Genomic DNA, 12,273 nt, shown 5'->3' with positions numbered 1-12,273 from the left:
GCCCAGCAAATTTCACAGTAATGGCCTAGAAACCTCTTTGACTGAAACAAAAACGGAAATTTCTGGGAAAAGTCAGCAGGTCTGGCAGCACCTGTGGATAGAAAGCAAAATTAATGCTTTGAGTTTAGTGACCCTTCACTGGCCTTGAAGCATTAACTCTGCTTTCTCTCCATAGATGCTGCCAGACCTGCTAACTTTTCCCAGAAATTTCCATTTTTGTTTCAGATCTTCAGTATTCATAGCTCTTTATCATAATCTCTTTATTGGCTCTCTATGCCCATTTGAGGTGTTCTCCAGCACTATCCCCAATCCCTTTGTTCACCCCTACGGTTTTCCATTCCCACATTGCTGCACCGGTATAATATCGACTGAATCATTTACTCCAATGCCTTTTCCTTCTATTGCCCTCTTAATATTTTGCTTCTTCAGTTATTCTTTTTAAATATTCTGCTGCCGTTAGCTTTCCTCTGTGATTATGTGTTCCATATGCCAAGAGAATGCTTCAGAACATGGTGATTGTATTTGAATTCTGGTCTTAGCTATTAAAGGCTGCTTCTGGTTCACTGTACTATCCAGTTCCCCTTTCTTTTAGTTTGCAAAATATTATAGGAATGGTCTGGCGTATGTATTAGAGAAAGAACCTTTGAGAAAGATATTAACTGGTTCTTCAATGTGAATTATTATTACACAGTAAATCAGACAGAATGTTACATAGAGATAATGGGAACTGCAGATGCTGGAGATTCCAAGATAATAAAATGTGAGGCTGGATGAACACAGCAGGCCAAGCAGCATCTCAGGAGCACAAAAGCTGACGTTTCGGGCCTAGACCCTTCATCAGATGGGTCTAGGCCCGAAACGTCAGCTTTTGTGCTCCTGAGATGCTGCTTGGCCTGCTGTGTTCATCCAGCCTCACATTTTAGAATGTTACATAGCATTGAGTTAGTGGAATGGAACAAAGTTGTGAAAGCTGTTGTCGTTTGAAAAAATGTTGGTTTGATGTGGGAGAGAACAGCATTGAGCCAGTTTATTATGATAGACTTCAATTTCTTAACTTGCTGGGGTGCAATAATTGATCACTTTGTACATTTAACCTCCCCACTGTTTGGACTGTTTAGGTAATACTCTTGAAGAACTGAGAATACGCAAGGCTCAGTCATTGAATTTTAAACCTCGATCACTGTCAAAGGCAAAAAAATCCATATTGACCCCTAGCAAGGGTAAATGAAATCATTAAGACTGCAAAAAGAACTTAAGAAAATCTTCCCTACACCTGCATTCACTCAGCACTGACACTAAAGACATTAATTGGTATTAAATCTGCTTGGAGCTGAAAAGCTTTTATAATGATGGCAATGCCTGAAAGCAGGGCTGAACACACTAGCAGAAACCTCAATAACAAAAATTATTTAGTGAAATCATGAATTAGTGAACTCATCTAGAATCTAACAGCACTAATTAGTTTGTTACATCTTTTTCTCGAGTGCTCGTTAATATGAGAATAAATTTCGAACATAACAAAAGTCAAAGCAACAACTTTTCTTACGCAGCAACTTCAAGCGCCCAAAATAATCCAAGGTTTTGTGCAGTAGTATTTTCAGACTGAGTTTGGCAGTTCTGATGAAGGGTCACTGGACCCGAAACGTTAACTCTGATTTTTTCCTTCACCGATGCTACCAGACCAGCTGAGCTTTTCCAGCAACTTCTATTTTTGTTCCTGATTTACAGCATCCACTTAGTTCGATTTTTAATGGGAATGTTGTTTAGTGATGTTGGTTTGGGATGTATATTAAGTAAGACACTGGGACAATTTCTGAAGAAGTGTTCACACCTGAAATGTCAGTTTTCCTGCTCCTCTGGTGCCGCTTGGCCTGCTGTGTTCATCCAGCTCTACAGCTTGTTATCCCAGACTCCAGCATCCTGCTATCTTTGGACAATTCCGCTGCTTTTTATTAAATAATCCCAGGGGATCTTCTGTAGGTCCACATTTTTAAAATAATGCAGCAGGTCTTTGTCTTAAAATCCCATCTGCAAGACAGACTACTGAAAGTGCAGCTGTCTTTCAGTTCAAACTCATAAAAATGGGAGTGAAGCTGAACAAATTGGCTTCACTCCTTACTTCAGTGTGTGACAAATATGTGCAACAAACTGCTTGGGAAGGTCAATAACATCAGATTTAAAAATTTGAAATTGGATGATATTTTAGTAAAATAAAAACTTTTGAGAATACACATGATAGAATCCAATATAGAGATAAAAAGAACTTTGGAACCAGTGAGATGGATCACAATGACTTTTTCTTCCCCAGCCCTGTCATGCACTATTTAAAGGCACCACCCAATTTAACAGAACAAATTTTAAAAATTCATTAAGTTTGACTTAAAAGTTTTACTGTTGGCTTTGACTTTACTCTTCCTTACCCAGGAGAGTTGCGATCAGCACTAGCCCTATTCCACTTTGCAGGATTAGGGCATCCCTAGCAAGAGAAAGTCTACTGTTCCCAACAGGAAATATCCATTTAGACTACTGCCATGACATTGCAGGAGGCAGGACAGGTTAAAGGCAGTGGCAAAGCCCTGATGTGGTGATTGTTACTAGGTCAGCCAGGTGGACCTCATAGAATGAGATTCCTGACTAGGGCTGTTAATCTGGTCCAATCATGGAGCCCTGGCTAACAGATAAGAACAGGGATGTCAGAGGCTTTGTTTGCTCTGAGAGCTGGCTCTGAGGAAGCCGGATCAGTGTCAAGAACTCTGCATGTGTAAATAAAGGGTGTCTTGGTGATGGGACACTGACCTGTGCAGAGTTAGTTAACCTGAAAACTAAAAAAGGATTTGCAGATGTTAACTTCCGAACAGCCACCTCAACAGAATTCATTCAGCATTGACTGGGAACTCAAACTAGGAAACTGGCTTATATGACCTGGTAAAAAGTCAGGATTTCAATGGATAATCGATTGAAGAAGTCTTCGGGAGCATATTTACGATGTTTACACGTAGTGACCAAAGAAATCTTTAGCCTTTGCTGTCTATTTAAATGCGAGTGAAAAGAAATAATTTTATGTAGCCTCACCATTTTTATTGCAGTTTGTTGTTTTGGAGAAGAGCAGTCATCAGGAGAAGGTTTTAACAGTACTGATTAAAATAAATTAAGCGTACATAAGGAATTTCTTTCATCAGTATTAACTTATAAGTTCTTAATTCCCTTGTGCAAAATTCCTTTGTCTCCAATTTGTTGGACAAGTTCTGCTGTTCACCACACCTTATCCAAAATTTTGCATCTTGTGAATGCCTTTCACACTTGAGGTGTCGCATGCAAATGTGTCAACAGTATTTTTGAAAAAACTATCATATTTTTATGCTGACTTAAAGCCTGGAATTTTCAAACACTTTCCAAACTCTAAATCTCATTAAATTTGGAATTAAACTTTTATTTTAATGCATTGTGGCCTAAAAGAGCCAGTTAAGGTAAATGTTCAGGCCCATAAATTTGACTGTATCAAACATGTATAGCAAGAAAAGTACAGTGACCAAGTACAGTGTTCATGCAAGATGTCTGACTCAATGTTTGGCCAGTCCATTTCTTAGGCTTTGAATAGGGCTGCTGTAAGACTTTAGGCCTTTAAAAAAATACAGATGAGGGGTGTGATGTCTTTTATTTAGGATCCTTGTAGGAAATAGCTGCCCTGATTAAATGTGGCTTAGCAAATTACAGAAAGCCAAGTAGGAAGTAAAATATTTTCATATAGAATTAGGAATACTCCTCTGAGCACCACAGCATTCTCACAAACCAAAAAGATCAGCTTTCCCTCATTGACCAGTTTAGTCTGATCACCCTAAGGTAATGCAATTTCTTCATTATTTATGAGATGTTGCTGCATATAAATTGATTTCTGTGCTTGCCGCCAAACAACGTCACTGCATCAGTTGTTAATGATGAGAATAGGGTATGATGCTTCTAGTTAGAAATGCAATTTCAACAAAATTTTGTAGAATGGCAAATTCAAATGCTAATATTCACACTGTAAAACTGCAACCACTTTTGTTCAAAGATGCAGTTATGAAGTTCTGTTTTTTTCTGAACAGGTTAACTTTGTCTTTCTCTTCAACATTGTGAGGATCCTGATGACTAAGCTGAGGGCATCGACCACATCAGAGACAATGCAGTACAGGTAAATAAAGCCCAGGCAGCCACTATGCAAATGTGAAGCCCATTGCTCTTATGTTTGACAATTTGGAACCACTCATGGATACAGCAGTCAACTTTGTCTCCAGAGAATATATTTGTTTGCTTTGATCCATGTGAAAAATGCTGAGTTAATGCATCTTTTATATTCAGCTCTCCTTAAAGCTTGTTACTTCATCGCTCAGGCCATTATTATTTAATAGAAGCAGCAAGGACTCCTCATTGCAATAGAGTTATGTATGGATGTTCCACTCTAAAAGTAGGTTTAATGCCTCACTGAACAGCTCGCTGTAACGGCTGGCGGGGGAAGAGAAGCTGACTGTGATGATGGCGAGTGTTGGCAGCAGTTTGGAAATCTCGATTTGTCAGGAGTGAGTTTTATCATGGGCCATTTAGGTTATGTTTGATATTTGTTCCTGAGACAATGGCAAGCACAAGAATGCAAGCCTATTCTGGGAAAGTTATTGTTCTGAATCTCTGAATCTTCCTTGGAGATTCTACTGGGGACTCTAAAGGTCACAGGGAATACCATTTTTCTGTGGATGCAGCAGGCAATAGCAGACACTGTCAGCAGTAGAAATTTGTGCTCCATTGAGCCGGGATTTAATATTACAAGAGCTTTCATGAGGAATGAAATGTAAGAAATGCTGTTACTGACTTTGCAAGCATCTTGCTGCTCCTCTAATCTCTCAACACTCTTCCTCACATTCAGTCAACGTCATGGGATGGGGGCCAGCATTTATTGCCTACCCCTTGTTGCTAATGAAAATGTGTTCCTAAGCTGCATTCTTGAACCACTGAAGTCTGCCTGGTATAGGTAGACCGACAGTACCATTTGGGGAGGGAGATCCAGGAGTTTGACGTAGCAGCAGCGAAGGAACAGCAACTTACTCCAGGCCAGGATGGTGAGTGGCTTGGAGGGGAAGTTGCAGATGGTGGTGTTCCCATGTATCTGCTGCCCTGGTCCTTTTGGATGGAAGTGGTTATGAGTTTGGAAGGTGCTGTCTAAGGAGCTTTGGTGAATTTCTGCAGTGCAATTTTTAGATAGTACTCACTTTTGCTGCAGAGCAAATGTGGTGGACAGAGTAAATGTTTGTAGTTGTGGTGCCTATCAAGTGGGCTGCTTTGTCCCGCACAGTGCCAACCTTCTTGAGAGTTGCTGTGACTATCCCTTCTCCCTTGTGGATTGGTGGCTGGTTGAGGGGAAGGTTGCTCCTCTGCTGATATGTCACTGATACTATTGCTTTGGATCAGCATTGGAAATCCGAAGCAGCGTTGCAGAGTTTCTCCAGTGAGACTGAGAAACTGACAGCTCACAGTCAAGAATAACACAGCAGAAGTGTCCTTCTAAGCATTGGAGATGATATCAAAAGCATTAAAAACATGCTGTCGGAATTAGTTCTGTGAGCAAAAGCCTTTCTCCAGGTATGGAAATTTTATAATTTAAAGGATTCCTGCCTGCGCCATCCACTGCTGCTTTAATCTTGGCCGTGCTGTCAATTTTATGACTATAATGCATTTCAGACAATTCAGGAAACCCAGAATATCGGAAAAATCTTGAATAAATCATCCCTTTGCTTGTGATATCTGTTAACTTGCTCAGTCCATTAGGGTTTCCTATAAACCTCGAAACAGACCCTGCTTAGATCAGGAGGTTATTTGGATTATGTTGGATTTTCAACACTTCAAAACTTTTCAATATACCTTTGCACTCAGTATAACGGCACCCAGTGGAGGGTGTTCTATAAGGTTACAGTTGTAAAAAATTTAATATGGAGGCTACATCAGGCTCTGTTGAATCCGATGGTGTTGCATAGTCTTTAGGTGGGGAAAAGCAGTCAAGCACAAGGTATCAATTGAGTCAGATGTGTCATCTCTTAATCTTGATTGTCTTTGACATAGTGCCATATTAGTTAAAGTAACGTGTATCTATTGCTATCACGTAATAAAACTACATCTTGCGTAAGACAAGTTTCTCTTCTCCTTAAGATTAATAGTGAGTTCTCCACCACTGCTAATTTAAAGACTCAACTTCAAAAAGATGTGGGCCAGCATTTATTGTCTATCCCTTGTTGCTCACCTCAAAAAAAATGGGCCAACATTTATTCCCTATCTCTAACTACAAATCATCAGTGGATGATATCAAAATTTGACTGAGTTTACATCTTAATTTCCATTTACTCCAGTTTTGATAGACCTCCCTTGATGTCACACTCAATCAAATGTGGCCTTAATGTCACTTTCACCTCACTTCTGGAGTTCAGCTCTTTTGTCCATGTTTGGACAAGGCTGTAATGAAGTCAGGAGCTATGCAACTCTGGTGAAATTCAAACTGGGCACCAGAGAGCATGTTTTACTGAAAAAAAATGCAATTTGAATGTTAATGCAGGAAGATCTACAGAAGACAGATTAAGCATTTGTATTCTGTTAAAAATATCTTGAAATAAAAAGTGGATGCTGTCAAAATATTTCGACAAAGCCAGTTGAACTGGCTCATCAATGTCTTTAACATATCAGGCAGTATCTTGTTGAGGCAGCAGCAGTCTCATCTGTCAGGTGGAGAGTCGGTGAGAGACCCACACTTCCTCATCCACGCGCTGCCCCCCGACAACAACCCCATGACCACCAAGATCCAGGGCATGCAAGTTCTGTCCAGCGAGAGCTGCCAGCCAATCAGAGATTTACCATTATTTCATTCAGCTTTACCACAGAGTAGGTCACGGCTGCACTTGGTAGAGCACCCCCTGGGGGCTCAGGATTGTGGAGGGCCAAAGGCAAAGGTAAGTGATGTGTGGAGGTTGTGAAAGGGATTGTCTCAGGTTTGGGGTCATGGAAAGATGGGAAGAAAGTGCAGTGTGGTACTCCCTTATCCAATATCCAGTCTCTTGATCAGCCTTGGAGCACCTTGGATTGAGCACTGCCCCTCCCTTGGGTAATCCCACTCACGAGACACTGAGGCCCCAATGTGACCCTTAATTGGCCAGTTAAGGGCCTTAGTTGTCAGTGTGATGAGAAAGTCGAACATAGCCCTTTTTGCCCAGGAATTAACCCTGGTGGGGATGCCCATGTTGTAGCTCTGAGTAAGTCATTGCCTCATCCAATTAAGTGTTCTACCCATCTCCTAGCTCAGAACAGCCTGGTGCAGTGTTTGCACCTCATAATTCTGCTTTCCTCCCCATTAAAGCTGCCAGACCTGCTGAGGATTTCCAATGCTTTCTGCTTCTCTTTCTGTCTTCACTAGTGGTCCAATGCTCCTCTGATGCTGCCTGGACTTAACACTACTTTCTTGTTTGTACTTATAACTCTTTGCTACTATATCCCAATGCAGCTGACTCCTGACTGCCTTGAAATTGGCCAAGCACATTACTCAGAGCAACTAAGGGAGAGGCAAAAATAACTGTTTTGCTAATGATGACTATGGTAAGAACAGAACACAAGAACATGAGATACAGGAGAAGGAACAGGCCATTTAACTCCTCAAGCTCACTCCATCAGTTAATAAGCTAAACTTATATGGACTTAACACTCAGAGATATTAAGAACTGAAGTTGCTGGAGTCAGAGATAACACAGTGTGGAGCTGGAGGAACACAGCAGGCCAGGCAGCATCAGAAGACCAGGAAAGCTGACATTTTGGGTCAGAACCCTTCCCAACCTGAAACATCAACTTTCCTGCTCCTCTGATGCTGCCTGGACTTAACACTACTTTCTTGTCTGTACCTATAACTCTTTACCACTCTTTCAATGAAAATTCTGTCTAATTTGGTCTTGAATATACTTAATGACCTAGTCCCCACCCTCTGCTTACTGTGGGACAGAGAATTCCAAAGACTAACTCTCTGAGAGAAGGAATTCTCATCGCTGTCTCAAATGAGAGACCCCTTCTGCGTTCCCTAGATAACTTTTGAATGTTATGGAGATATCATACCATTTCTTGCTTTGGAAAATGATATTTCTTCACTGGTCTGACTTTGACCTTCTTTCTTTGGTTCTAATAGACATATGAGAGATTCAGATTTCCACTTTATAGAAAAATATCCATGATGCCAGAACTACAATGCACACTCAGTACTCAGCAGATTAAATTTAATGAAAAATATTCATGAGGCTAATGGAATCAGATTTAACACATACTCATCTACAGCCAGATGAGCACAGTCATAGGTTGAGTGAGATTCATACTGAACATGTCATTACTCTGAATGATTCTCTCTTTTTTTACACCACTCTGGAAATGTCACTGTACTGTGTAAATCATTTCAAGTCCAAAGAAGCCGATCTCAGCAGAATATTAAAAGCACCAACTATTCAAAGATATGAGAGTGTTTTTTGAGAGATTAATGCGAACTATAAGGGACAATGTATCTATCAGTGAATTTGGTTATTGCTGAAATCCACTCAACCTCAGGGTAACGCACATTTGGTTCCATCCAAGCAGCAGGCTACTCTGAATGCTTCTCCATTATGTAAAAAAAACTTTATTTTTGTAGGTGGTGTCTCATGATTTTTCAGGTAATTTCTGTTGTTTACTCTTGTAAAGCAAGTTGGCCGAATGGTACTGTGGCGTAGAATGGTGCAGAAAATACTGCGCCTGCCCCATGGGACAGGGGAAGATTTCTCTCTGTGTGGGTGCAATTACATTATAAATTTATTCAACTAATATTGCAATCTTTAGTTTAAATACTGATATTGATATAGAGAAATGCTGAAATGTGGCAGCAGGAAGCTTTGCCCAAATGCAATTCATGAGAATTGAACTGAAGATTGAAAACAAGGAGCAGACTGAGATTGGTGTTGGTGGATCATCAGCAGAAAAGCAACTGTGGACATTAATCTGCCGAATATCTGCCATTGAATTTTCATTCAGAGCCACAGTGGATGCTTGATCACACGTCAGCTGGCCAACGAACTAACTGAGTCAATCCAATTGAAGAGTAGATGTGGTTCTTCCTCTTCTTGGGCAGTCCCGCAGGATCCCACTCCAGTTTGGGGGATCCTGAGGTAACTGAGTAGCCCTACACTGGATCTGAAAATCATGTGACTGGCAGGGCAGGACTGTTTGCTGAACCAGGTTTGCAGAATGCAAGGGATTTTGTGCACTCCTTTCACTATTCACCCTTGGCATTCATCTGAGCCTGACACATATGATTGGCACCTCCAATGAATACTTCTTTGAGTGGGCTTAGGCTAGAAATTCCCTTGAGTCGGTGGGGATATTGCACTTTTCAAGGATCATTTGACAACTTTATTGATGTGTTCCATTTTCCATCCTGGTATTCATGATGAAGCTCTCCTCCTGCTGCAGCGTGAGGTTTCACTCTCAAACAAGGGGATGATGGGAGGTTTAGCCTCTTTCTGCTTTGAGAACGTGGAACACCAGGCAGCCAGTTGTAGAATGGTATCATAGAGACCCTCAGAAAAGTAATATTGATATTATCGTAGGCAGCCAAAAATGCTGGCATGAGTCCATGACGGTCATCTGCACCCAGCAAGCAACTACTGGAAACAGATATCAATCAGGATCTGTCTGCTTTGTTTATTTCCCAAAGGAGACACTTGAATAGTAATGAAATGATTAGCCGTTGACAGTATGAATTTGTGGATGGGAAATTATGTTTGACAAGCTTGTTGAGGTGTTTTGAAGATGTTTCTAATAAAATTGATAGAAAGACGACTGGTGATGCAGTACCATTAGAAGAAGAGGGCAGAATTTAAAAATGAAAGGACACAACTTAGGTCCAAGATGAAGAACAATTTTCAATGGCGGGGCAGAGTCAACAGACTGAATGACCTACTCCTATTCCTATGTTTCTATGATTAGTTAAGCCATCACAAAGAGAGCTTCCTCAATGTCCTCGAATGACTAATTCTGCTCCCTGCAACTCCTCCGCATCCTGCTGCCTATGCATCCTTTATTGCAAGTCTAAGGTTTCTCAGTGGCCTGCAAGTAGATCGCAGAGGCACCATGATGGTCTTCGGGGATTGACAAATGTCAGATGTCAATGCGCATGAATGATGGGTATAGGTGGCTGGTGCCCACAGGGAAAGTGGTAAATGGTGTGGGATCGCATTATCAACCATGACCTCATTGAACAGCGTAATAAACACAAGGGGCTATATGACCAGTTTTTACTCCTGTGTTCCTAATGTTCCACTGAACATCTAACACCAATCTCCTCAATTGCTTAGACTGTATTCTTCCACTACTGCGGCATTACCGTAAAACCATTAGATACTTGAACATAAGGAGGCCATTCAGCTGTTGAGTCTGCTGCATCATTCAATGAGATCATGGCTGATTTGATAATTCTGAACTCTAACGCTTTAAATCCATAGCCATTGATTCCTTACTGATTAAATATCTCCTAAGCCTTGAATAACCTTAACAACCCAGCCTTGACAGCCCTCTGTGGAAAAGAATTCAAAGATTCACAACCCTCTTAGAGGAATTCCTTCCTCGTCTCTGTTTTAGAAGTACAACCCTGTATTTTGAGGTTATGACTCAAGTCCTGGACACTCCCATTAAAGGAAACACCATTTTCATATCTATCCTCTAAAGCCACCTAAGACTTTGATTTGTTTCAAAAAGGCCTCCTCTCATTTTTCTGAATCCAATGAGTACAAGCCCAATCTACTCAACCTCTCATAAGAAAATTCCACCCATATCCAGAATCAACTTCTAGAACCTTCTTTGGATTCCCTACAATGCTGCTATTGGATTCTCTTGATGCGGGGACCAAAACTGTTCATAGTTTTCCAGCTGTGGTTTGACTATTGCCTTGTTTCATTTGGCCCTTGTGATGATAGATTAGAATGAAATAGATTTTCTATGATGAAATCTACGGCTGAAGTGGACACATTTGCAGTGCTACAAGGGATTGTGGGGCATTGTTGACTCTTCAGGCTGGGTCACATGATGTTCTAAACGCTTAACAATTCTCACATCACAAAAGTAAAGCAAAGTGGATTTCACATGGGGGCAAAACACTTCTCACCAGCATTAAATGTTGAACAGAAATGCATTACCAAGGTCTGAATTGACTGTGGATTAAAAGGAAAAGAAACACTTCCATTTATGGATTCCCTTTCATAACCATTTAAAATCCCAGAGTACTTTATGGCCAATTAAATATTTCTACAGTTTAGTCATTATTATAATATTAGAAACAGAGTAGCCACATTACACATGGAAAACTCCTACAAGCAGTAATGTGATTATGAACATGTCATTTATTTTCTTTGGTAAATTTTCAATGAGTTATCTTCTCCAGGGAGTCTCACATAGGCAGTTCTGTTGTCAGCCCATGACCATAGATAGTGATACATAATTTACTCTGTAAGTGTAGCTTCAATGCAAATTATTCTTGTCTGTAACTAATATAGCCTAACACAACCTTAACTATCCAAAGGTGGCACCTGGCCAAAATACATTTAATTATTAAGTCGCTGACTTTTACCTTGATTCTTAATAAGTAAGATGTTCATTATCCTTTCATCATCTGTTCCACAGGAAAGCAGTGAAGGCAACTTTGGTTCTGTTACCCCTTCTTGGCATCACTTACATGTTGTTCTTCGTCAATCCAGGTGAAGATGACATCTCACAAATCGTTTTCATTTACTTTAATTCATTTCTGCAATCCTTCCAGGTGAGTTATCTGGCAAAATGTACTGATTGTTTATTAACGATGTGCCTAATGCAATTTGACAAGTGAATAATGTTTTCCTTGAGTTTTATGTAATTGAAGTGTTTTGTAAAGTGTTACTGATACAATTTTCTGTCAAATTCACCCAGACCATTTTTTTTTAACAGGGTTTCTTTGTCTCTGTGTTTTACTGTTTCCTGAATGGTGAGGTAAGTTAGACGTGATTTCTTCTAAAATAACTTGATAGCAGTGAAGGCTATAAATAATTTTACAGCAGCTTTTCATTTTGAAATTTTAAATTTGTTGAAGGCAGAAAGTCTAACATGCTTGTGACAAATGAGTTAAAGTCTGCAACAAACTGGAAGAAGAAGGAATGTCACTCCAATATATTTTGCATTTGCCCACTCACAATAGTAGTCTAACAGTAACATTTCAACTCAAATTTT

General features: G+C 40.3%; 1 protein-coding gene across 2 annotated transcripts in view; it reads left to right on the top strand.

The window, feature by feature from the left end:
* The window catches only part of LOC125452094 (corticotropin-releasing factor receptor 2), a 228,547-nt gene that overhangs the window by 198,358 nt on the left and 17,916 nt on the right, over nt 1-12,273 (top strand). For both annotated transcript variants that reach the window (XM_048530088.2, XM_048530089.2), the window contains 3 exons: nt 4,086-4,171; nt 11,695-11,830; nt 11,995-12,036. In XM_048530088.2, coding sequence (XP_048386045.1) covers nt 4,086-4,171; nt 11,695-11,830; nt 11,995-12,036 — 264 coding nt within the window. The remainder of the gene's footprint in view (nt 1-4,085; nt 4,172-11,694; nt 11,831-11,994; nt 12,037-12,273) is intronic.

Source organism: Stegostoma tigrinum, chromosome 5, assembly GCF_030684315.1.
Source record: "Stegostoma tigrinum isolate sSteTig4 chromosome 5, sSteTig4.hap1, whole genome shotgun sequence".
In the NCBI taxonomy this organism is placed as follows: domain Eukaryota; kingdom Metazoa; phylum Chordata; class Chondrichthyes; order Orectolobiformes; family Stegostomatidae; genus Stegostoma; species Stegostoma tigrinum.
Note: the sequence above shows the minus strand (reverse complement) of the source record. Positions and strands in the feature narration are given on the sequence as shown.